The sequence below is a fragment of the Myotis nattereri genome (genome assembly GCF_964212035.1).
Source record: "Myotis nattereri genome assembly, chromosome: 13".
Lineage (NCBI taxonomy): Eukaryota > Metazoa > Chordata > Mammalia > Chiroptera > Vespertilionidae > Myotis > Myotis nattereri.
The window spans coordinates 20,261,685-20,288,114 of NC_138088.1; the positions used below are offsets into that span (position 1 = coordinate 20,261,685).

A 26,430-nucleotide genomic window follows, 5' to 3' on the forward strand; every position below is an offset into this window, starting at 1 on the left:
GGGGGGCGTCTGGGGATAGCTGTGGTCTCTGCAGCCTGCTCACACTGGCTCCCAACCCCTCCCCACAAGGCTGGGTGCTTCCTTATGTCCAGGGTCCTCTCCTACGTGCCAGCCAGCCCTCCTCTGGGGAAGCAGGATGCCTGAAATAGGACCACAGAGGCCACAGGACATGCCTTCATTTGGAGCCCAGGGTCCGAGCTGCTGACTGGCTGTCTGATTTCCAGAGCACACCATGCCCACACTGGTCTGGCTGTGGCTCCCGCCCCATACAGCCTCTCTGCACCAAATACTGTCACCAGCACACAGGCATCACCAGGCACCACAGGCATCACCATCATCACAGGCATCACCAGGCACCACAGGCATCACCATCATCACAGGCATCACCAGGCACCACAAGCATCACCAGGCATCACAGGCATCACCAGGCACCACAAGCATCACCATCATCACAGGCATCACCAGGCACCACAAGCATCACCAGGCACCACAGGCATCACCAGGCACCACAAGCATCACCAGGCACCACAAGCATCACCAGGCATCACAGGCATCACCAGGCATCACAGCTGACACAGGCATCACAGGTGTCACTCTGCACGCAGAAGGGATCATGCCCAGGGGAGGCCTGAAGGGGCTCAGGCCTCATTAGGGATTTGAACTCGATCCTAAGTGCGATGGGAAGCGCTGACATGCTTAACTAGGGTGATGCATTAATTTTAAAAAGGCCACCTGGCCTCTGGGTGAAGAAGGGATTGTGGGAGGCCCGTTAGGGGCTGCTGATGTGAATAAGGTGGAGATGGTGGCAGCCTGAACAGGAGTGACGGTGGTGAAGATGGAGGGAATCGGCGCAGTGGGATCAGTGGGGCTGGGTGATTGATGGGACGTGAGGACAAAGGCGGCCTCCGGGCAGACGCCAGGTTCCAGCCCACTGCCGGGCCCATGTGGTGATGGTGCCGCCCCCCAGGACAGGGAATGTTGGGAAAGGGTCAGGTGTGGGAGGCAGCCGCTGGCTTCAGCGCGTGCGCTTGGAGGATGTGGTTCGTAGGTGGGGAAGGTTCTCCCCGGCTGGAAACCCACAAAAGCTCCTCTCTATAGGAGCCTCATTCTGAGCTGTGCTGTCAAGCGCCTGCAGAACTGAAATCAAATGGTTTATGACCGTGGCCAGGGAGAAACCTTTGCAGGTGCACACATTTTGGTCTGTTTTCACTTCTCATTTGAAGACAAATTACTTGTCCCAGTTGGTGGTTTTGCCTGGATTATACATTGAGCACACACGAGGCATTCTGTTAGCATAGTAACCCAACTGCAGAACTACTGAAGAGGGTGTGGGAGGAGAGGAGGTGGGAGGAGCTGCAGGGGTGCTGTAGTAGGCCTGGGGGGCGGGGGGGCGGGGCGGTGGAGAGGGGAGGTGTGAAACAGGGAACACAGATATCAAACCGGCATGAGCGACTGTGACAGGCGAGACTTCAGTGCGTGGGCAGGGCAGGTGAGTAGCCCAATGTTACTGAGAGGAAAGGAGTACAGCGTCGCGGGAGACTGGCCACAGACTGGACTGGACAGACAAACGTGGGCTGATTATGGGGTGGGGGGTGTATGAACACTAGGGAGCCATGGATGGTTCTTGAGTGGAGGAGTGGCATCAATAGGACCCAGCAGCTGATGGAGCGCAGTGGGTGAGGGAGAAGGGGACAGCGATGGGCTGGTGCCTGGGTGTCTGGGAGGTCAGATGGGCCGTGAGACAGGACTGCAGAGTCAGGAGGAGGTGGTGGGGTGGGAGAGGGGGAATGAAGCTGACACAGCACATGAAAGCCCATCCCTCTGGCGGAAGCAAAACAAGGGCGAGTGGGCACTGACTAGGAGGGTCTCTTCCAGGCTGGATGCACTTTAAGAAACAGCCACGAAGGACTCAGAATCACCCCAGCGATTATTTGCATGTAGAGTGTCTGAGGTACCTGAAAACAGTCTTTCTTTGGTTTAAATGTTCTCCCTAAAGCAGCCATCAGCCCTGCAATCTTCTTTATTAGTGGCACCAGGGACACTTTGTTCTGCAGCCTCCCGTTTTGGGGTTAGCTGAGTCTGAAATACGGAGAACCACAAAGGAAGGGGGGCTGTGGCTCTGCTCCGTTGAGCCCAGGGGCGGCGGGAGGGGCCCAGCTGGGGACAGAAGCTCTGGCCACGGGCCCTGCCCCTGTAAATGCAATGAGGCTGCTGGGGGCAAAAACGGGTGCCAGGGCAAACAGGGCAAGGCTAGACAGAGGCAGGGCTTCAGGACGTGCGGACACCAGCTCTCACCACCTATGGAAAATAACCAAGCCCCGGAGGCAGTTCCCGAGCGAACGTAAACGGAAACACATGAGAAAATGGAGCCCTGTTCATGGCATCTCGGACGTTTTTGTTGCTGCAAGGGGCTTCCGCCTCTCCAAGCCATTGTCCACATCACTGCCAGTTCTGGCTCTAGGATTGGACCGGGTCCTACCCCTATTCCCCGAACCTTCTCTGACACAACATCATCTCCCGCGGGGTGACAAAGCCAGGGCACAGGCATCGCGGCCCACTGCTAGGCATTCGCAGCGCAAATCATTCAGTGGTTGCTGCGCCTTTTCAGCCTCAGAATCCGACTCAGCACAGCCCTTGGGCAGCCGTTACCAACCAATCATTCTCCTGGTGAAAACCCTTTGCCTCCCTCTGAACGGAGGGTGCTGAGCCGGAACTCCTCGGCCTGGCCCTTGGCTGCCTTTCCCACCCTGATTTCCCATCACTGCTTCTGTGCCCCTTCACCTGCTTGCCCGCCCCAGGTAGCCCTGCCCTTTTCTCACTCCCAGAGCCTGTCCGCGCCGCTGCCTCCCCGGGAGGGCCTCTGTGCAGACTGTGAGCTGTCCCTACGTATCTGTTCTCCCACTTCCCAGAGTAACTAAGTTGTACCTAGACATGTGGCCACCCAGCAAAAAACCCCTCCCGGCTCCCTGGGATCTGGGGGGCCATGCGACTAAGTGTCGGCCGATGGGATAGGAGCAGACGTGATGCGGTCAGGTTGTTTTCCTTCTAATTTTGCTCTCAGGGTTTGGGCATGAGTTCTCCTGCCCTCCACTCCCCCGTCCCCTTCCATGCTGGCCAGGGGGACGGCAAGAATGAAGCAGTGACAGGAGCCCAGAGACGGAAGCCACCTGGTGACCATGGCAGGGCCACCCTCCCTTCCCTGGACCACTGTCTTCCAGCCTGCAAGGAAGGGACCTTCCTCCTCGCTATTGGAGTCCTGTATTGGGGGTCTAGAGTTATGGTGGCAGCTGTGTCTATGCCCCCACCTGCTTCCCTGTTCCTTGTCTCCAGCCTCCAGTGCCACCTCCTCAGGGACGTTTTCCCAGAGGGCCAAGCTCCTCTGGAATCCCTGACACTTCATCTGCACCTCTCATTAGCATACCTCTCATTAGCATGCATCTCATTAGCATACCCTAAATCAGGGGTCCTCAAACTATGCAAATACAAATATTGTATTTGTTCCCGTTTTGTTTTTTTATTTCAAAATAAGATATGTGCAGTGTGCATAGGAATTTGTTCGTAGTTTTTTTTTAAACTATAGTCCGGCCCTCCAACGGTCTGAGGGACAGTGAACTGGCCCCCCGTTTAAAAAGTTTGAGGACCCCTGCCCTAAATCATGGCCCTGGCCTTTCCCACCACCTGGCGAGGGCACTACGCACAGGCCCGACCAGGTCACCCTTCCCCCACTATGGTCGTCCAACCTCTGGCCTGGTGGTCAGCGTGTGACACTGACCGAGTCCTCGCCTTAGCGATGAAGCCCGGACAGTGGAGGAACCCGCTCCCGCAGCTCGGCCGGTCCTGGTTCTGTCCGTGTGTCCGCACGTAGCATCCCTCACACTGCCGGCCCCACCCAGCCCCAGCGTGGCGGCCCTGAAGTAGCCGCTTCCTTGCTGCCTGGAGCCTGCATTGTCCTGCTCCTCCTCTGTGACTAAGAGCAGGGAGAGAGGATGGGAGAGTCCCTGATCTTTGTGTTCCTTTCAAGTGGCCTAGGAAGTCCCACGGTCTGTATATCTGCTCCCAACGCCCTTCTGTCCCGCCAGGCCATACGCTTTGCACACGGCCCACACCTATTCCTCTGAACTTCTGGCCGCCGTGACCCTCCTGACGAGGCCCGACCTTTGGCATCCTGTCCCGGCCTCCAGGCCCATCATCCCCTGGAGCAGTGCAGGCAGCCAGAAGCAGGACACAGCCCGATTGCAGCCAGTGCTTGGCTATTTTGGGACAGGGAGGATCCTGGGAGGATGCTGGCAAGGTCAGAGTAGGAAGGGAAGGAGGTGGGTTTTCTGCCCACGATTATGTGTCCCAAGCCCTTTGGATGCCACCCAGGGCCCAAGGCTGCCACAGGGAAGAACACACCCACCACAGGCTCCCACCTCAGCCCAGCGGGTCTCAGAGGCAAACCGGGGCAGGCCTGGGCTCAGGGCTCCCAGCTCCAATCTCAGTGGCCACTGTGGGCAGGAAGAGTGTGTGCTTATTTGCTGTGATTTCAGCCTCAGGCAAGACTCAGAGCGGCTCCAGGCGGGCGAGGCACCAGAAACCAACCGGAGGGGAGACAGGGAACACAAGAAAGAATCCAGTCACGCAGCGATGGTTCTTGATCGGTTAGGGAACATTCCTTGAGCATCTACTAGGCATGGGGCACAATATGAGATGCTGGCAAGACACAAGGAAGGAGGCTTTGACTCTGTATGTGGCACTTGCAGTTGCCTACGTCCTTCTGTAAGTATCAGGCGCTCTAAAGAGGTTACACTCTGACCCCTGACTAAGGAAATGCTCGGAGAGGCAGCTTTAGGCGGACGAGCCAGAGTGGTGCTTTACCCATGCACGTGGGGACTTGCAACCATTGCAGGATGTCGGAACTCCACTCTGCCGGTTTGGAGATGTGCTCAGTACTGCGCCCAGCCCACAACTGGTGCCCAATGAGGGGCAGTGGCAACTGCCATTTCTCATACAGGTTGGCAGCCACATGCCCGTAGGCCTCAGTGGGTGAGAAGCCTCGGGCTGGGCAGAGGGGGCAGGTCCAGGGACGCAGCAGGACCTAGCCCAGCCTAGCAGATGCATTTACTCCGGGGCTCTATTGTCTGAGCGCCCTGTGCAGCCCTTCCAGAACTTTGCTCCTTCCTACTTTGCCTCCATTTGGGGTCTTGTCTTAAATGCCCTAAGTGTTAATTGCCTGGCTCTGGTCTATACTTCAGGCCAAACTGCCCTCTGGGGAATTCCCTAACACCCCAGACACCCCTTCTGGAAGCCCCTGCTCTCTCTCCTCCCATCTCCTGGCCACCTCGTGGCCTGCTGGTGGCCCCTCCCACAGAGGACCTGCATCAACCCCCTCCCCCTCCCCCCATTGTGTCCCTTCACTCCGATGTGCCCCTCCTCCCCACCACCTCTGAGCTGCTCCTGCTGCCTCACCACTTTCTCCTCCCCACCCAAGAGCCCGGGGTCCCACACAAACTCTCATTCTTCCAAATCCTCCCTCCCTCCTACCACATCGTCCCCAGCTCCCAGCCTCCCAGGACCTCCAGAGCCAGACTCTCCCAAGCACAAAATTGATACCCATTGGCTAGGCACCCACCCTGACAGGGGCAGGGCCTGCGAAGCCCAATCAGGCAGGGAGGAGGGAAGGGTAAGCCTCTGTCTTGCCACAGATGTGCAGCCGCATTGCCCCCAGCACCAGGATGTGGCGCCTCATGAGGATTTCTGAGCGTCTTTAAAGTGCAAGAGGAACTGAGGGGGAAATAGTTGTGCTCAGTAGGAGTCAGGAAAGGTGCTAAATACTTCCCACAATTATCTCTCTGAATCATCGCCATATACCTGCAAGATGGGGACTAATTTATCCCCATTTTTCACAGGAGGCAACCAAAGCAGAGAGAGGGCAAATAATTCTCGGAAGGCCACACAGCTGGTAAATGCAGAGCTGAAATGCAAACCTGTGTCTTCATGTCTCCAAATCTCCTGCCCCTCCCCAACATGCTACACCCTGAGCAAAATGACCAACTACAATTGATCAGAGTTACAGAGATGCCAGACACGAAGATTTGAAATGTGGGCGGCCCTCGAAACCCTGATGCTACCTGGCCTGCCACACCAGCCTTGCCTTCATCTCATCTCATTAATCTTGGCATTCTTCTCCCCAAAGCGTTCCCAGATCCCAGGGCTCAATCTCCTGGGCCCCGAGGGAGGGAGGGAGCTTCCCAGGGCTTCTGGACACCCTTTTAATTAACCCAGATGACCCTCTTCTGCCTGAGGCCAGCTGAATCGCATCACGGTGCCACCGTCTCCTGTGGCAGCCCCCCTGCACTGTGACTCCCACCTCGGCCACTCATGCTCCAGCAAATGCTGTCCCTTCCCTTCCCACCTGCTCAATACATGCTGGCCTCTCTCCCCTGGCTTGGGGACCATGGTGAGGGCTCCTGGGCTCCTTGGCCCCTCTGTCCATGGAGGGCTTGCCAGAGAGCTGTTAGTGTTCTGCCACTGCCACCTGCCCACGGTGGTATCGAGGGGCCACACTCTGAGCTGGCAGAGGTCCGGAGTAGAGTGGTGGGTTGGGGGCTGCGCAGGTCCCCTGCCCTCCCTCAAACCTTGCCTTCACCAGCTGGCAAATCACTGAGCCAATCGGGAAGGCCCCTGTGATGACTTGATTATTTTCCCCCCCAACCTTTTTTTGGAACTTTCTTCCTCATCCCCCCAAAAGTACAGCCCATACCAGTTACCATGGGAACAATGAAACTTGCTCATGTCATTCTCATGCCTTAATAATAATAGTCAGCAACCTAGAAAAGTCCGGATGAACGAACTCATCATTATTATTAACTGTTTGCAATGAAACTGAACCCAACACGCAGCATAGCGCTCAGCACAGAGCAGGGACTCGGTACATAGCTGTGACCAGATGAGCAGGCGCGGCGAGGAGCGGGTCGCTCTACGCAGAGGAACAAGCACTAGAAGGGGTGCCCTCGGAGGTGACCCGCCCACACAAGGCTAGTAAATGCGGGAGCAGAACCTGCATCCAGATTGGCCTGGTTAGCTCGGTTGCGCCGCATCACCTTGACCGTGAGCAGTGTGCTCGGGTGCGTTTGTGAGGTCGTCTCCACACCACACAGCATGAAGCGCCCAAAGCCCGCGCGTGAGGGCAGGGGAGTTTTACCATCGGGATTCTTCGCTCGTTCCAGTAACAAACACTTTTGTAGGCCTACTATGTGTCAGGAGTTGGAGGCGTAATAGTGCCATCATGAGCCTGGTCCCTGCCCTCTTGGGCTTCTCTTCTCGTCAATGCTGCATAACCCTTCAGAGTTTGCAAAACGTAATCATGCCCATCATCTTGTCTGATTTCACAACGTGGTGCATGTAGTGAAGGCCCATAGGAGCATTCATGAATGCATGAATGAATGTCTGAATGAATGAATGATGGCTAGGGGGTGGGTGGGCGGATCAGTGAGTAGAGGAAAGGCAATACCACAGATATTGCCATTCCATCTTTCAAATGGAAAGCGATGCCCTGAGCAGGGTGTGGCCAGAGCACACCCAGGAGAGGGCCTCTGGCGGGCGTCCCGTCCTAGGCACCGTTCGCAGGCTCCTTACCTGGTGGGCAGCGACACCCCGGCGACGTCTTCGGGGCTTCTCGGCGCCTCCGAGAGTGGAGCTTCCATTTCTGCACAAAAAGACAGAGGAGAGGAGTCACTGGGAGTCCTGGTGGCCAAGCGCTGGGAATCGTTGTGGGCTGGCGCGGTGGGGGTGTGGGAGAGGGGCCCCTGGGGGCTGGCAGGAGGGCTGTTCCTGGATCAAAGACTGGCCACCGGACGTCTGGGTAATAAGAAGCAGACGGAAAGGTCCCATCTAGCTAATTTCAGTGTCTGCTGTCTTCGGAGCGCTCTTAAAGAAATTAACCCCCATCACAGGACCCAGCTGCGGCCTTCCCGCACCGCTCACTCATGGGCCCCATGGCCTGCTTCTCTCGGCTCTCTGCTCTTTGGTTCCTGGCTAGTCTGGGCTCCTGCTGGATCCCGGGGCAGGGACAGTGACTTATTCTTCTTGTGTCCCTCTCAAGCGAGGCCCAGGCAGGAGTGGTGGGCTGGAGGCTGGGCAGGTCCTCTGCCTCCATTAAACCTCTTCCTCACCAGCTTGCAAATCACGGAGCTAACCTGCAAGGCCCCAAGAGGTGGCCACAAGCAGAGGGGGGCACCCCCTGCCCACCAGGAGCGGCTATTGCCATGGTTGTAAACGGACACGCACACGCCCAGAGCGTCGGTGCCTGGGGTGCTTACGCTGTCAGCGTGGTGCGCTGAGGTCTCAGTCCTCACAAGCACCCTGGGCGGGGGCCACGCACAGAAGTTAACAGGTGTGCCTCCGGGCCAGACTGCCTGGGTCCACGCACAGGCCTCAGGCCGTGAGCTGCTAACAGTCCCTACCTCACTGGGTTACTGAGAGGAAAGAAAAGGCCGATGTATAGAAAGAAAAGCCCTCGGTACATGTTAGCTATTGTTGCACTCATGTTACAGGTGAGGAGCCTGAAGCACAGACGGCAGCCTGCAGCCTGGCCAAGGTCAGGGGAGGAGCAAGGCTGGGACTTGAACCCACACTCTCCGAAGCTAGTGCAGCAGTTGAAGCTGGTAGCCCCCGAGCCAAATTGGCCCTTAGATGTATTTTAATTGGTTCCCACAGATATTTTTTTCATTGAATTTGTTGCCAGTATTTTGAAGAGGTTGATTTTACATGCACATCTGCATTTCTAATTTCTCTGGAAAACTGGAAGATCTGGCCGCATGGGGCCTGCACAATGGCTGGCCCTGATTGACAGCGTCCAGTAGTCCCTGACATGTGGACAGTGAGGATGCCAGCTGGCCCCCACCAGCAGCTCTCCAGCACTTAACTACTGTGTCGTCTGCCACTCAGGGTGGGCCAGGAGAGATGTAAAGAAAGGTCGAGGGGGAGGTGTAGTGGGATGAGGCGTCATCTCTGGTTGGTGCAAACTCATGTCTGCTCAGCCCTGATCTGTACTGGCGCTGAACTGGGTGCTTTATACAGAGAATCACATCTATTTTTCACAATCTAACAAATTTAACTCATTTTTTACTTAAGGAAATGGAGGCTCAGAGAGGCTGAGTGACTTGCTGAAGGTCACACAGCTAGTACGTGATGGATCTGGGACAAGAACTCAGGCATTTTGGTGCAAAGTCCACTCCACCCTGCTGGAGAAAGGTGCACACAAATGCCCCCGGGAGAGGGAGCTCAGCGACAGGCAAGGTGAGGACACAGGCAAGGTGAGGACGTTGAGGGAGGGAGGGGCAGAGGGGCAGAGAGACAGGAAGGGGAGGAAGGGAGGAAGTCTCAGAGGGGAGCCCCTCACTCAGAGAAGGGAGACTGCTGCACAAACGTTGTGGATGGATGTTGAGGCTTGGCCACAGGTGGGCACAGAATGGCCGCTGGGTGAACACGTGCCCTCCCAGGACAAAGTCTGGTGAAAGGCCCCACGATGCCCAGCTCTGAGCCCCGCTCACCAATGCCACGCTCCATCGAGGACCGCACCTATCGACTACCCTTCCCACCAACGACCTTGGGCTCTTAAGAGACTTATTGGTGGCTGCTCCTGGTGCACAGCAGGTGTGTGGCAGAAGTCTGCTAAGTGACAAGGCCATTCAGTGACTGACAAGCCAAAGCCAGCTGAGTGTGCAGCATTCTGGCTGCAGGTTGCAGCCATTGGGGTTGTCACTCGTTCAACAGCAACAAGAGGCCAGCCGCGGGCTGGGCCCTGGAGATGGAGATGGACAGAAGGCTGGAGGCTGAGGTTCCTCTCTGGAGGCTGTCACAGTCATCATGCCACCGAGAGACACGGTGGTCTGCGGTGTGTCATGGCAGGATGGAGACAAGGGGAGGAATGCACAGGGCACAGGATGGACCTGGTGGGGAGAGGGTAGGACCAGGCTCTGCCATGGCCGCCAAAATGCCCCCATGGGGACAGGACAGGGGCAAAAGCAGGCTTGTGGGAAGATGACAAGCTGAGCTGGAGGGCTGCCCCGGTGGAGGAGTCCAGGTGGGCAGGGCCATGTGGTTCTGGAGATCTGGAGAGAGGCCTGGGGTAGAAAGGCGGATCGGGAGCCAGGGACACCATCAAGAGGGAAGGAGACAGCCCAACCGGGGTGGCGGAGTGGTTAAGCGTCAGCCTATGAACCAGGAGGTTACGATTCCATTCCCGGTCAGGGCACATGCCCGGGTTGTGGGCTCAATCCCCAGTGTGGAGTGTGCAGGAGGCAGCCAGTCAGCGATTCTCTCTCATCATGGATGTTTCTCTTTCTCCCTCTTCCTTCCTCTCTGAAATCAATAAAAATATCTAAGAAAAAAGAGGGGAAGGAGACATCTGACAGAGATGGGAAACTGGCTGCATTCAGGGTGTGGGTGGGTTTTCTTGGCCCGCATAGTGTTTATTTTTGAAAAGTATTAAATCCCGACATCGCCACACCCCTTCCAGAGCCTGGGCTTTCATTCCGCCCACTGACCGTCTCTGCAGCTCCCTCCTTCCAACGCCTCAACCCCGGGCTCCCTCCAGCCTGCGGGCACCTTCTCACTGCCCTTCACCCACCACATTTCACAGCCCTCCTTGCCCAGTGTCAGTGCTTACGGTCACTCTCCTGGCTACAGCCCGGCTGCCAGCATACCCTTCCCTTTAGCACACTCTCCTGGCTAAGCCACAGACCTAGTGGACCCCACGCTGGTGCCCACGCAGAAGAAGGAAGCCAGGGGAGTGTACGGCCGGGGTGACTGGCTTCACTTTAATCGTGATCATTATCTCAGCGCAAAGCCCAGCAAGCTTGTTGTGCTGCCCTAGTTCCCTCATCTTCCTGTCCTAGTAGTTCTCACACCTTCTCTCCCCAAGCCCAACACGCAGTCACCTGGTGACCTGAGAAAACAGAAGCCACCAGAAGAGGCCTTCCAGAGGTCCCACCACCACGCACACCCCGCCCCCCCCTGTGGGCACACTCCCCTTCTCTCCTCTTTTTAAAAAAATATATATATTTTATTGATTTTTTTACAGAGAGGAAGGGAGAGAGATAGTTAGAAACATTGATGAGAGAGCAACATCGATCAGCTGCCTCCTGCACACCCCCTACTGGGGATGTGCCCGCAACGAAGGTACATGCCCTTGACCAGAATCGAACTTGGGGACCCTTCAGTCTGCAGGCCGACGCTCTATCCCAGGGGTCCTCAAACTTTTTAAACAGGGGGCCAGTTCACTGTCCCTCAGACCGTTGGAGGGCTGGACTATAGTTAAAAAAAAAAACTACGAACAAATTGCTATGCACGCTGCACATATCTTATTTTGAAAAAAACAAAACAGGAACAAATACAATATTTGTATTTGCATGTGGCCCGCAGGCCGTAGTTTGAGGACCCCTGCTCTATCCACCGAGCCAAACCGGCTAGGGCTCCTTCTCTCCTCTCTCCTGTCCGTCTGTGCCCCCAGATCAGGCCAGCCCCCTACCTGCTCAGCAGGTCCTCCCCTCCGCCTGCTCCAGGGCATCTCAGCAGCAGGTCTCCCTCCCACGGCACATCTGTTGCCGCCCTGGGCCTGGATCCCTTACACCATTCGTCAGCAAACGTTGTCTGCTGAGGGCCAGCTAGTCACTCTCTCAGGCCCTGTGAGCCATACAGTCTCCGTCACAACCACTCAACTCTCTGTGTCGGCGAAAACCGGCTATAGACAGCTCGAAAGCAACACAAGCAGGGCTGTGCTCCCATTAACATGTATTTACAAAAACAGGCTTCGAGTGGGATTAAGCCGTCCTTCGTAAAGGACTGCTGATGTGCATCACTGTGCAAGCACGCTGTTGATCCTCCCATCATAAAAAAAATACTAGAAAAGATAAGAAAAGTCCTCTCTTGGTCAAGCTTCTTTTTTTTTTTCTAGAAAAACTCCCTGATGGACAGTGTAGCCTCCTGCTCCCTCCTGGACAGCGCCTGTCAGATCTTACCCTCCCTGCCCCCAAGAGGCCCTCCTGCGGCCACCGGCGACCTCTCGTAGCTAAGCCCAGTGGGCAGCCCCCGCCTCATCTCAGCACCTGCTCACTATCCTTCTCCTTGACCACTTTCCTCACTGGGCTCCCAGGGCGCCACTCGGCTCCCTCAGTGTCCTCCCTGGCCCCTTCTTACCTACTTGACTCGCGATGCTGGAGAGCCGCGGGCCCAGGCTCACCTCTTTGCCTCCGCCCTGGCTCCTTGGGGCTGTCGCTGCTCTTATGGCCTCGACACCTATGTATGTGGCCATGCCCTGCTCCTTGCACCTCTAACCCAGACCTTCCTCCAGATGCACTTATCCAGCTGCCCACTTGACATCGCCACGGGCAGGCACCCCCAAATTAGCCAGCAAATCTGAGCTTCTCATGTTCTACCCCTTCTTCCCAGCCTGCCCCTCCCTCCTCACAGGTAATGGCACCTGTTCAATTGTTCAAAACGTTGACATTATCAGTGATGCCTCCTTCTCTCTCACTCCACACCCATCAGTCAGCAACTCCTGTTCTCTACCTTCCAGACAAGGCCAGGATCTGACCCCGTCTCACCACTCCCACCCGCTCTGGTCCAAGCTTCATCAACGTTGGTGTGATGGCTGCCACAGCCTCCTGATGAATCCCCTGCCTCTGCCCTTGCCCCACAGACCACTCAGCATGGCAGCCAGGGTGACTCACAGGCCCCCTTGAAGTGCCTGCACATGCCAGGCTTCCTCCTACCTCAGGGCCTTTGCACGTGCTGTCCTCTCTGCCTGGGATGTTCTCTTTATAGGTAACCACCTGGCTCACTCTCTATATAGGCCTTCCTCATCCCTAGTGCCCTCCTGCAATATACTTACTATCCCTCCTCCCTGCTTTGTTTCTCCTCAGGATTTTCCTGTTGTTGGTGCCTAATTTTCTTGCTTAATGTCTCCCCCCACAACTAGAAAGTAAGTACCACAAGGACATGGGTGTTTTGGTCTGTTTTAAATCACTGCCACATCCTCAAGTGCTAGCACATGGCCTGGCATATGGTAAATGCTCAATAAATATCGGTTGCTTACAAAACAGGAGAATTGCATAAAGGTCCAGATTTCTGATCCCTCGTACAATAGGAGGACCTGGCAACACTGGGCCACAGTAACCGTCGGGTGGTGCTGAGTGATGGCGGCCCCTTTTGGGGGGGCGTGTGCTCTTCAGGTCACCACAGTACCCTTGCCCTGGCCAACGTCTCCTACTTGGGCACCTGAGTTGAGACCCCTAGAGAGAACTCTCCAGGCTGAGGCTCAGGGGCAGGTGGAAAACTTTCTGAGGCCCTGGGCTGGACCCCAGCCGTTCTGCACAGAGAAGCCTTCCTGTTTTGCCCCCACGGGCAGCCGGGGCCTCCTGGAATGCCCCGCGTGGCCACAGCTGAAACATCACCCGCCTGGTCACTGCAGCTATTAAAATGCCTGTATCAGTATCAAAGGGAAAATGCCAAGCGGCTCCTCACTCCCCCCAAAGAATGCAGCTCCAGCCTAGCTTTGGGTTTAGGGCCGCTCCCTCCCCATGCTCAGCTTTGGGCTCTTAAAGGGCTCAGGTTCAACCTTGGCCTCTGTAACATAGGGCGGGTCCAGGTGTGGGGGTTGGGACCCCAAAGGCAGGGGCCAGGTGAGGTCTGCACTCCATAGCCATGACCTTAAGCCTGGCACTTCCCCCATGAGGGATCTGCAAAATGGGGATGTGAGATTATTAAATGAGCTAATATTAATAACTAGAGGCCCGATGCACAAAATTCGTGCAAGAGCAGGCCTTCGCAGCCACCGAGGCTGCCTGGATCCCTCCCTCACAGCCGCGGCTGTTTCCTCAATCCTGCGGCTGCAGCCCCGGCTTCATGGCAATGTCGTCCAGAAGGACATCAGGTCTAATTAGCATATTACACTTTTATTATTATAGATAATAGCTACACATACTGAGCAGTGTATACCAGGCACTGTGCTAAGTGCTTTAGGTGGAAATGTCGTTTAATATTTAATTTTTGATATTACTAGTGTATGACCCCTGTTAGAACCCATGGGCCCCTGGAGGCTGCGATGGGTCTCTGTTTAGGGTTAACAAAAACCTCTGATGGGTGCCCATGTCATGCGGGGCTGGCAGGGGGGGCATGGCTGAGCTACATCCGGGAGTGCCAGGGCCTCAGGTCCAGCCCCAGCTCTCCCACTAACTGTGTATGAAGTGAGAGAGAGCACCTTTCTGGGCCTCAGTTTCCTCATCCGTAAACTGGGGATGATATTAGTCCTCCACGGGCCGGCCCAGGGCAGCTGGAGGGATAAGTGAAGTGAGATCAGAAAAGAGAAAGAAGTTCCAGGTGTGAAGAAGGGTGAGCACCTGCTAGGCCAGGGGTTGTTCTTATTGGCCAGGTGAAGGCCACTGCTCTCTAGACCTGGTGCCAGGCCTGCCTCCACCCCGCCCAGGTGCCCCAGGAGGCTGGTATGGCTCAGGCACCACTGCGAGCATGTGGACATACGGTAGTTTCCTGCCCTGCCCTTCTCTCTGCCTGCAGAAGGGAAGGTGGGTGAGGGTCCTGCCTGCAGGCCTGCCTTTGAACCTGAGGACTATGAACGGAGGACTTGCCCAGTGAAATGACCGCACTGGGCAAAGCTCTGGCCAAGTGTCTGGTGACAGTGCCTGGCATGGAGTGGGCGCTTGATCCATCTGCTGGAGCCCTTTCCAACACCCTGTGCCAGAGCTGTTCCTGGGCCAGCGCCCCCTTGGAGCCTGAGCCGGCCTTGGAGGGCAGGGCCTGGTCTGGTGTCCCTGATCCACACACGAACCAAATTACTTACTTTGAGGTCTGCCCTCTAGGGCCAGGAGGACATGCGCTTTGGGCTGGGCTTCAGCAGGATTCGGATAGAAGGAGACAGGGGCGGGAGCGCAGTCCGGTGAGGACCGAAGGCTCAGAGGCAGGACCAGGGCTGCGCAGTGCTGGCTCTGTGGGCCTCATCCCAGGGACCACAGGAGACGCGGCCCACAGACTGGGTTTGTTAGGGCAGCAGGCTGCGTGCCCCGGGGCGCAGGCAGCTCAGCAGGGTGAAATCAAAGCGGAGGAAATCTAGACACTCAGCCCACACCCACCAGAACTGGACTGGCCTGGTCTGCTTCGGGGGGAGGGGGCCGTGTGCTGGGGCCCCGGAGGGCGTGTCATGGGGTGGGTGCCTTAGAAACCGTCTTCTCCCTCCCGCCACTGCTCTCTTTGTACAATGGACTTGGCGCCTGATCACAGGCTCCCAGGGCCAAAAAACAGGGGCCCGAGGGTCCTCCGGATGCCATTGCCTCTGCCTCCTGCTTCACCAGAACCACAGACAGATGTGGCCCCGGGCTCTGCAGATCAGAAAGTCGGGGAAGGGAGGTGCTGCCCCTGCCTGAGGTTTCTAGCCTTCACAGGAGGGAGTCCTTCCTTCCAGCTAACCTATAGCCCCACTGCTGCCTCGGGGGAGTCAGGACCTGGACTTAGGCCTCTGTGGATGTGGCTGGGAGCCGGGTGAGCCTGGGGCCTAGGACTTCAAGAGTTTCAGGGAGTCTGGGGTCATCGCAGGGCCACGTGCAGGATGAAGCGGGGGTCCCCTACAACAGTGTGGGGTGGGACTCGGGGTGAGAGTGCTGGATGAAAGGCAAGTGCCTCTTCTTTCCTTCCCTCCCTCCCGCAGATGGGCACTGAGCATCTGTCTGTGCCAGAGCCATGCCAAGTGCTGGCAGCACACAGACTGGGCTGGTTCAGGCAGCCTGAGCAGAGCAGACATTCAGGCTGCCCGCAAGGTGCTTACTCTCCAGGGAGGGCGCATACGTCTACAAACCAAGCACTTCGACAGGAGGCCACTGCTGTTGTCAGAGTTACGGCTGGATGAGGTGCCGAGAGCCTGTCCGGTGGCATGGACTAGGCTGGCCCATCTGGGGACCCGACAGCTGGGCTGAGGTAAAGGGCGAGCATCAACGAACCAGGCGAGGGGCCCAGGTACAGGGGAATGGCTAAGACCAGACACGGCAATGTGCTTCTATGACCCAGGCAGGGGTCTGGCATATGTTCATTCATCCAGCACTCAACCACCCAGGCATGAAGGAGGAAATGGAGACAGGCAGAGGTGAATGACCGTGCGTGACGCACACAGCCAAGAAGGGCAGAGGCAGGACTGGAACCAGGAAGCCGAGGTCAGAGCCCAAGTCCCTCCACTGTGGATGCCTGTGACCCAGGGTGGCTGGAGCGGGGAGGCTTGGCTCTTTTCAGGGGATTGAAATATTACAATAATCACAATCCTGTTCCTGGAATGCCAGGCACTGCTCAAAGCACTTGTTTTTACTTGTTTTATCCTAAAAACAACACCCATAAGAAGGAGGTCCTCTCAGCATCGCCCCCATTTTACAGAGGTACCACCCAAAGTTCCGAGAGGTTAACCAACTTGCCCAGTGTCGCCCAGCCAGTGATTAGCAGAGTGGGAGTTGAACCCGCAATCGGGCTCCGGAGTCTGTGCTCCGAGACTCAGAAAGTGAGGGGAGGGGCATCACGAGGCTGGAGAGGGTGGCAAGGGCCAGGACTCATGGCCACTGAGAGCAGCAGGAAGTCACTGAAGAGTTGTAAGCAGAGAAGTGTGGTGATGAGTTTTTAAAAGATCGCCCTGGCTGCCATGTGGGTGGTGAAAGGGGCTGGGCAGAGTGAATGGGTGCAGACGAGTTAGGAGGCTCCTGCCATGGCCCAGGAGTGCCCAGGGCAGTTCAGGTGGGGCGGGCAGGAGGGATGAAGAGAAGGGGACAGATCAGGGGGTGCTGAGAAGGTGAGGTCAGGGGGCCTGGAGGGGGTGCAGCTGGAGGCCAGTGCATTCACAGATGAAGGGGTGCTGGGGAGGTCTGGGCGTCTTGTTCGGCTTAGACAAGGTGAGTTTGAGGTGCTTTCGAGACATCCTGGAGGGCTGGGTGGGGGTGCAAAGATAGGTCTGGCGCGTTGATGAGATGAAGAATGCACATGACACTACAGCCAGAGCTGTCCAACTACGAGACAGTCACCTGCACGAGGGAGTGAGCTCCCCATCACTGTCAGGATGTAAGCCTGAGAACCAGACACGTTGTGGGGGATTCCTACTACAGGGCACAGCTCCCTTCCTTCCAGCACCCTGCTCTATGGAGTGGGGAGAGGCTGCAGGTGGCGGGATCACCCTCCAACCTCCCATGTCCCCAGTCTCCCCCTTCACCCAGGAAACCTCAAGTGCCACACAGGGAAGTGGACTAAGGCTGCTCCTGGCAAAGCCCCAAAGAATGCCCCTCTAACCAGCCCCCTTTCTGCATCCTTGTCCCCCTTCTGTCCTGCCCCACTGGCCACCTTGTCAGAGCATGTCAGATGCAGAAAACATCCAGGGATGGCCTCTACAGAGTAACAGGCGACTGCAGGTGCAAAGCCCCCTGGGCGGCAGGATCCCAGCCTGGGGCAGCGAGGCCGCCCTATGGCATCTTACAGAACAGGTAGGAGTGAGCTTCCTGGCGGGAGGGAGGAGTGGACCGGGAGAGCGGGCCGCAGTGGGAAACGCCCGGCCGAGCGAAGGAAAGGCCAAGACAGGACCATGGGCATCGAGGAGACCAGTGAGGCTGGGGCAGGGGGGTGCGCGGAGGGGGGAGGCGAGGAGAGGAAAGCGCGCAGAAGAGGTGGCAGAGCCCGGCCCATGTGGACTAGAGCCAGGGCAGGCTTTCTGGGAAACCCACAGTAGCCTCCCGGGAGGGAGACAGGGCCCCAGTGTCCCCCTGAAGGCCGTGTCCAACCTCCCAGGCAGGCAGTTCCGCCCCTTGGTGCTGGGCTTGCCCTTGCCCTTGCCCTTTGAAGGTGGGAGGAACCCCTGCTGCTGGCGGCCCCGTCCGCCCTTTGGTCACCGAGAGTTTTCTTCAGGGAGGCCCCCACCCGGGCATGTGGCATGCAGCTGGGGTCTCGCCGGCCGCCCAGATGACACCCAGGAGAGCCAGGAACCAGCCTCCCAGCCACTCGCAGTCCCGCCTCAGCTTCCCTTGGAGGAGCCTGCTGGCTTCCTTTACTCACGGAGGACTCAGCAAGCGGCTCTGGGAGGGCAGAGTCCAACCAGAAGGTGTGGGAGAATTCCTGAGGCTCCTCCTAAAACTTCCTGTCTTCTGGATGGCAAACTCTCAGTGCATTTTGTTTTATTTTTAAACCAAAACAACAAACTGAAAAATCAGAACCAACATCCCCCCCCCAAAACCCCCCCAAAACCTACTGCTTACCCTTCTTTAAACCTCCCAGACTGAGACTGCACAGTGCACGGTGGGACCGACATCTCACTGTGATCCTCATCCCTGTCACCATCAGCCCCGCAAGCACGCTTGGCACCAGGCGAGGGCTCTGCTTAAATGGCACAGGATGTTCTGGCCTGGGGCTCACAGAAGTGCTCTCTCTCTCTCTCTCTCTCTCTCTCTCTCTCTCTCTCTCCATAAGGGGCTGCCAGACATGGAGCTTGTTAGACATCCTAAGCCCACACCCTCCCCACAGGGATTCATATCAAGGTTTTGGAAAATGGGCCAGCCAGCCTGTCACTGGCTCCGAGCAGGCCTTTGAGGGTGTGCAAACATGACGAGAAGCAGGAAAGAATAACTTTAAAAAGTGTAGTTACTATGGAAGTGTTAGCCTTATCTTGTTTCAAAAGGGGCATCCAGTCAGCTGCGTAGACAGACAGACAGACAGACATGTTTATACTAGTACAGTAAGGCTACAGGGAGGAAGAGGGAAAAGAAAGGCCAGGGCAGGGGGAGAGAACAGAACCAGGAGCGGGGCTTTACAAACACTGCTGCCGTGTGGTGGATCCAGGTCTGGTGCTGAGCTTCCCAGAGGACAGCCCAGTGTCCGAGAGACAAGCAACGCGCCCTTCCTGGGAAGCTGAGCATCCTGGAAACCAGGCTGATACCACAAATGGCACCCCCAGGGTCGTTCCTACACAAAGATGGCATTGTGGGCCCGATGCCAAGTCAGTGCAGTAAATGCCTCCGCGGTGGGAACCAAAGTGAGCTGAACCAGTCCCCAGCCCCTGGCCTCCGTGACGGGCCTTAGCTGTATGGTACCTTATACTAGTGGCTCAGAATGCCAGCTCTGGGGTCAGACTGTCTGGGTTCAAGGCGTGGCTCTGCTATTTACTAGCTGTGTGACCTTGAGGAAGTTACTTAACTTCTCTGGGCCTCCACTTTCTCTTCTGCAAGAAGGGAAAAATAGAACCACTTCATAGGCTTGTCGTGAGAATGAAATGGATTAATAGATGTAAAGCTCCTTAAACAGTGCTCAGTAAATATTAGCTGTTAATGAAAGTTGTGGACACGGCACAGCCCCCTTGTATCTCCTCTGATGATGGGGGAGGTGGTAATGTTGCTATTAATTGAATGATTCCATTTAACCCTACAGCAACCCTGGGAGGAGAATGTCGTCATCCGTTTTTACGGATCAAGACACGGAGGCTCAGGCCACACAACTAGTTCGTGGCAGCGGTCCACGTGACATCAAATGCCATGGTTTTGCTCACTTCAGTGTTCTGCTCTGACCAAACATGCCAGGCAGCCTGGGCAGGTGAGACGAAGCTACTGACCCTCAAAAGTAGGAGATGGGAGAGGGGGTGCTCCCAGCTGCTCTGTCCGGCGGGAACACATCATACCGAGCCATCCCCACTCTCCCAGCCAGGACCAGGGGGAGGTAATCATTTCACCCTCTGCCTGCGGCTGCGAAACACCCACCTCCAGGGCACCATCCCCCCAGCAAACGCTGAGCATACGGCTGGGTCTGGGGGTGTGGGTGTGGGGAGCAGCTGAGTGAGGTGGCTTCACTCGCCTCCGGCAGGGCAACCTGAAACCATCAACTAGTTGGTGAGGGCTGCCTCTTATGTGCCAAGTCCCTGCCTAGACTCAGGGACCCTGAGACTACTGAGCCCTGCCCGTGCCCCTGGGTGCTGTGTGAGCAGATGGAGAAGCAAGACATGTAAAGGCAATAGAGAGGAGGGCACACTGTGTGTGAGGCTGAGCACGGGTGGCAGACGGGTGTTATCTTGCCCTTGGCCCTAACAGAGCGGGGGTGGCAGCCTGGTGCACGGTGGTGAGAGGGATTCGGAGGCCCATCTCGGTTCCCTGGGAGTCATGGCTGCTGTGGTTCCGGGACGAGAGGCAGCACGCGCCACGTCTTATCTACTTTCTTCTCCGAGCTAGATGTGTGGCGTGGCCAGGAGGTCCTGCAGGGAGAGAGCCCATTTGGGTTGGATGGTTGGGGAAGGTTTTCCAAGTGGCCCTGGGCCAGTCTAGAACACGGGAGAGGCGTCTTTCGGAGAGCGCCAAACTGGGAAACTGCTGAAGACCCATGGCGCTTCCTCTCAGGAGCTGTGGCTGTTCCCACCACCTTCCCGTGAGGGCTGGCGGCGTGATGAGCTCCTCCGTCTGGCTCGGAGCGACCGGCTAGCTTCAAGGCCTCTGCAGAAGCTGCATCACTTTAGGAACTCTCCCTGGCTTTATCGATAGTAAATATTGCTCTGCGTTTAAAAAAAACTCAATTAGAGCCATGGAAAAGCTCTTTATCTTGAACGCAGCTCACTGGTTGGTGGTAGCTTCCTGGAACGGTGCGGGGAGGAGTCTGGGGCAGTATGGAATTGTGGCGGGAAAGCGCTACCATGGATTAGCAAGGCCTGCCGAGGGCCAGGGAGTGCGGAGTGGAGCGCACATGGGCCATGTCCTTGGCGTCACTTGGCCAGACAGTGAACTGTGGTCTGAAAGGGAGAAGAGACGTATGCAGGACAGGGGGTGTCTCTGAAACCTGGCTTTGCAGCCTTCAAACCTTTGTCCTCACCTGTAGGGCAAGAGTGGCGGGCTGGAGGGGCTCTCTTCCCTCTATTTACACCCACAAGACTAGGCATTTGCTCACCCCAGGGGAGGAGGAGGAGTTTCAGGACTGACACAGTGGAGTCCTCACTGCATGTGAGGGCACCTGGGTTTAAGGTCTGATCATCACTGAGCTGGAGGCAGCTGTGATCGCCACAGATCTTCACAGACCACGCCCCTCACTGTGTCACACACACACTGTCCCTTTAAGAGCCTGCTCCCACCCTCATCCCAGCATCTCAGCCACTGCTTTGATCTCTCCCTAAACCCTCCTCTGGAAAGGACCCAATAAAGGGCCCCTGTACAGACCCTATAAATGTGAGACATTCCTATTACAATGGTTGCTCTTATTGTATTTAGGGATGAGAGAGTCTGCCTGGGGCCCCTTAACATCCACCTTGAAGATGGCTGCTGACACCCCTCTGCTCCCCCTTGGCCTACAAATGGGTTTGGCGATTGGATTTTAAATTCCACTCCCTCCTCTTTCACTGCACACCCTCTGTCCAGCCATAGGTGACATCTGATTTCCTCCATTTGGGACATTCCAGCTTCTCGCTGCACAGCAAGCACGTCAAGTAACGGCAGCTGGAGTGCTCATTAAGGGTCCCAGACCAGGAGAGCGGAGCCGATGGGGGAAGAGTTGGGGCCTGAGGCCTGGAAGCCGCACTCCCAGCTCCCCAGGAGCTGGCCCCCCGCCCCGTCCTCCTCTCCCGGAGGCTGGCCCTTCTGCTCACATCTGCCTCTGGCTCCACTTGCTCCAGGCTCCTCTCCTACTGGGTCCCCTCAGCATGGCTGGCAGCTCCCTCCTCCTCCTGCCTCGCAGCGGTCTGTGCCCTGCATACTGCTTCCCCACTGGGGTGTGTGGTGTGAATGTGCCCCAAGATTCCTGCCTCCAGGCCATGGCGCAGGCTGTATAGGCTGCCCAAGGCCCTTCTCTGTCCTTGAGGGCGTGGCCCAGGCCCACCTGCTCCAGGACAGGTCGCCTGCCTAGGTCCCTGGGAGCCCCCAGCGAGCACTCCCGTGGTCCTGAGCATGGCCTCTGGGGGCGGCACCTTCAAGTGCGTTCTTCCATCTGCCATCTCCCGAGAGTCTCACAGCGTCCCCAGAGGGAGGCAGGGCCTGGGGTTTCTAGAGTAGGGACCCAAGTTCAGGGGGTGGCAAAGCCCAGCTGGAATCCTGGCCTAGGCCCCAATATCACACATTCCACAAGATCACGCTTTACCAGAGCCATGGCCTCCTCCCTTCCCTGCATTTTCGCTTCTCCCAGGGGTTTCGGCTGGTTCAGTTCCCCTTCTCCGCTCACCCTTTCTTCACCTTTGCCCTTTGCTCCCACGTGGGGGCATGTACCCCAGAAAGGAAAGGTCTGGGGTGCAGGAAGGGCCTCAAGGTGCTCTGGGGACACCGCTGCTGGCCCAGAGTGTCTTGCTCCTGGCACAGGGTGGTCACACAGAACTTCCCGCGTGACGTCCATGTTGCATGTCTGTGCTATCCAGCCTGGCGGCCACTAGCCACAGGTGTCTACTGAGCACTCATTGGAAATGTGGCTAGTGTGACTGAGGAACTGAATTTCAATGTTATTTAATTTTAATTAATGTAAATATATTGAGTCACATGTGACCAGTGGTTACCATATTAGACAGTGACCCTTAGAGCCCCTTCAGGAGCCTCTGGACTGAGGCTCCACCCAGGACCATCTCCACACAGACTAGGCCACCCCCCATCCCCACCCTTAGGACAGCTCTCCCTCTAGTTCCAACACCCTTTGCTACTGACCTCAGGTCCCACCACTGCAGCCACCCTTTCCATTCACCCCTCTCTGACCCCATTGGCACCCCTAATCTGGGTCACAGTCCCCTCGGGCCTGCACTAGCCTCTTGTCTGACCTCTCTGCTCTGCCTTAAGTTCCCATACTGCCTCCCTCTCCAGCGGTTCTCAACCTTCCTAATACCGGACCCTTTAATACAGTTCCTCATGTTGTGGTGACCCCCAACCATAAAATTATTTTCGTTGCTACTTCATAACTGTAATTTTGCTATTGTGATGAATCATAATGTAAATATCTGATATGCAGGATGTATTTTCATTGTTACAAATTGAACATAATTAAAGCATAGTGATTAATCACAAAACAATATGTAATTAATTATATATGTGTTTTCCGATGGTCTTAGGCAACCCCTGTGAAAGGGTCGTTCGACCCCCAAAGGGTCGTGACCCACAGGTTGAGAACCGCTGCTCTAGACCCTTCCATGGCTCCCCACTGCTCTTACATAGATCTGTCTCTAAGGCCACCTGTCTCTCTCCAGCCAGATCCTGAATCATGCCACCCTCCCAGCTCTCCAGAGTCTTGCGCTTTCTTCAGTTCCTCAAGGCAAACCCTCCTCTGACTTTCAGCCTCCTGTTGCCCCTAAGAACACAGCCCCCACACACATTGCCTTTGCCTGGAAAACTCCTATTTAGCCTTTAAAACTTTGCTTGAAAATCACTTTGCCAGGAAGCCACCGCCATCAGGTATGCTGCACGTTAATACATTCCCCAGGCCTCCTCTGCTCCCATTATCACAGCACTTTCACACCACGGACTCACTACCCATCTTCTCCTTTGTGTCCTGTTTGCCTGTGCGGTTAGGAAGGCAGACGTGTGTCCACACAGCCTGACCCACAATTGGTCCTCAGGAAACATTTGCTGAATGATTGGGTGAAAATGGACAGAGAAAGCAGCAGGACGTCGTGCACTGGAAACAGGGTCAGGAGGCCTAGGGTCTAGTCCTGGATCTCACCATGTGACTCTGAGTGACCTACCGGCCCTCTCTGGGCCTTAGCTTCCCCATCTGTGAAATGGGGTCAGTTGAGGTGCTCTGCAGATGAGAGGCCTAGAAGTCAGTGGGGTAAAGATGAAGCAGCAGTTTCATGAGGAGGAATCAGCATGGAAGATAACACTGTCAGCCCCAAGGCCTTACAAGCATGAGACTTGGCCTGGCTAAGTCTTAAACAGAGGAAGCAAGGCTCTGGGAAAGGGCTGGGGCATGTCCTGGCCAACAGGAGGGGCCAGGAAGGGGAAAGCGTGGTGAGAGGAACTAAGCAAAACTCTCAGGGTCTGATGCTTGTCCCTCAGCACCCAGCACCCAGAGACACCCTGGAGAGCCCTACCTGCCCTCAGACCCTCTCCCCTGCACAGGCAGTCCCATGTGCACTCAGCCAGCCCACAAAGGCTGCCTGCTTGCATTGCTGAGCCTAGAGCTCCCTGCTTGCCCCAGCCGGTCCAGGGGACGGTGGGGCCCGACCGAGCCCTCGGGATTCCCTATCGCCTGGCAGAGCAGGGGAATGAGCTGATAGCAGCAGTCGTGGGTGAGCCAGTAAACTAGCAATGGCAAACTTGCCACCCTCTCTGCTCTGGCCATGCAGCCTCCCTCTCCTTGACCACCCTGGAGAGGGGTGGCAGGTACCAGCCTCTGCCTGGAAGGGGCACCTGAGAGGGGCCTGGCTGAAGGAAACTGGTGCATCATTCATTCCAGAATGGATACAATGTCACTATAGTTAGAGCTGGGCGCTAACGTTTGCCATCCTCACCACAGTTCTGCCCGCTCAGAGGGGTTAGGTTATTTGCCCCAGGCTGCACAGCTTCAAAGCAGGGCCTTCTGGACCGAGGCCCTGCTCCTCACTATTCCACACCACTGCTTACTAAGAGGCCCTCCCAGCTTTCCCCATCAACCTTCCACAGCAGCCTCTTCCAGGACCTCCTCCCAGACGGCTGCACCCTCCCCTGTGGGTCCTCCCCATCACCGGGCCCTGGATCCCCTGTGCTGTCCAGATTCCCATAGTCACCAGGCCCCATGCCCTCACTGCCCAGCCTTCTCTCCGATGGCACCAATAAGACTGCATGCCCCTCCTTCCCGGGGAGGGTGGGTTTTGTGTACTCCCAAGATCGCCCTGGCTAAGAGGCTTTCACTTGTGTTCATGAACATTTTGGGAATGGGAGAAAGCTCAGTACCCCTTTCCCAGGGAAACACACAGACACAAAACGTTGGGGGACTATTCCAGAGGGTAGGAAATGAGAAACCCAGCTTAGGAACCAGAGGGTATTCAGAGCCGGGGAGACCCACAGCTGGGCCCCAGTGGTCTGGGCAGCGGGCAGGGACCAGGACACCCCCTGCTGCAGGAACTGCCTCCTGCCATCCTCAGCCCCTTGGAGGACTCCCTCCCTCACTCTATCTTAAAAGAAACGTTGGCAAGAAAAGGCAGTACTGATCCTCCAGGGATAGATGAGGAGGGCCATGGGGCCAGCAAGCCTCGGCCTGGGGCCACGGGGCGCAAGTCCCGAAGCGTGGGCGCTGGGAGGCTCTCACCCCACCCTGGTGGGAGAAGTGGAGCTTGGCCGCCTCTGAGCGCCTCTGCGCGCCCTGCCTTCCTCCACCTGCCCAGCGCTCCCAGGGCGCTCCCATCCCGGGATGAGGGGAGTGGGGGGGGGGGGGGAGCGGAGGGTGCCTGCCTGAGGCGGAATTGAGGGGGCCCGCGTAAGCCCCTCGGGTCCTCAGGGTCCCTGGCAGGGTAGCATCCGTCCCCGCCCCCAACCCCTCCCTCGGATACCTTGTCCGAGCTCCCGGGCGCACTGCGCAGCGCGGATAGCAAGTGCCCGCGGGCACCGGCGGATGGAGAGTTTGAAGCTGCGCGAGGGGGCGCCGCGGGGAGGGATAAAAGCCAGCAACAAAGAGCACAGACCTCATCCAGCAGTTGGTTGACTCGTCCCAAAATAGCCGTCTCCATTTGCTGCTCCCCGCACTCGGCTTCCAGGCGCAGCACCCGGGCCTGCAGCTCCACCGTCCGAAAGTGGGCGAGCAGGCTCAGCCCCAGCGAGCAGAGCGCCAGCGCCAGCAGCCCGCACGAGCCCGGGCTCGGCAGCCGCGCGCAGCGCTCCGCCGGCGCCACGGCCAGCGCCAGTGTCCCCGGAGCGCCCCGCTCCCCGGGGCCGCGGGCACCCGCCGCTGCCGCTTTGCGGGCGCGCTCCGCTACCATCCCCTCGCGTCTGGGGAACCAATAAATAAATAAATAGAATAAATAAGGGCGAGAGCCGCTGCCCAAAGGCTCGATCCAAGCTGCGGGACGGGGGTGAAGGGCTTGTGTCCTGGAAAAGGCTCCTTTCCTTTGCTCCCGGCAAAGAGGATGGAAAAATTAGCAGCAGGCGGGGGAAAGTCGAGAAAACACAACCAGCGGCGATCGGGGTACGCCCAGGTGAGAAAAAGTTACTTCGAAGAGTGTTCCAAGTCCAGGAAAGTGAGAGGAACCGGTCGGCACTCCTCCTCTCCGCCCGCCTTTCCCTTCAAGTATCCGCAGAGCCCTCGAGTGGCTTCTGCACGGTCCCTGCTCTTGGTGCCTCGCGTCTCCCGGCGGCGAGCCAGTTTCAGTCCCGGAGCGAAGGGGCGCGCGCAGAGGGCCCCATGGGCAGAGGTGGGTCGCGGCCGCTGCGCGGAGCGCTGGGGCCGATTCCGGCGCCTCTGTAACTTGACACACTGGCTGCGGCTGCACAGATCGGATGAGCAATCCGTGCT

At 57.1% G+C, this 26,430-nt stretch overlaps 1 protein-coding gene across 2 annotated transcripts in view; it reads right to left on the reverse strand.

Moving 5' to 3' along the window:
• COL13A1 (collagen type XIII alpha 1 chain) overlaps positions 1-26,203 on the reverse strand; it is a 142,145-nt gene extending 115,942 nt beyond the window's left edge. Inside the window, exons 1-2 of one of the 2 annotated variants that reach the window (XM_081105120.1) lie at positions 25,604-26,203; positions 7,618-7,687 (exon numbers count right to left, since the gene is read on the reverse strand). In XM_081105120.1, the coding sequence (XP_080961246.1) occupies positions 7,618-7,687; positions 25,604-25,608 (75 nt within the window). In that variant the 5' untranslated portion in view covers positions 25,609-26,203. The remainder of the gene's footprint in view (positions 1-7,617; positions 7,688-25,603) is intronic. The other variant, XM_081105119.1, reaches the window with a different exon arrangement.
• Positions 26,204-26,430: the final 227 nt, after the last annotated feature.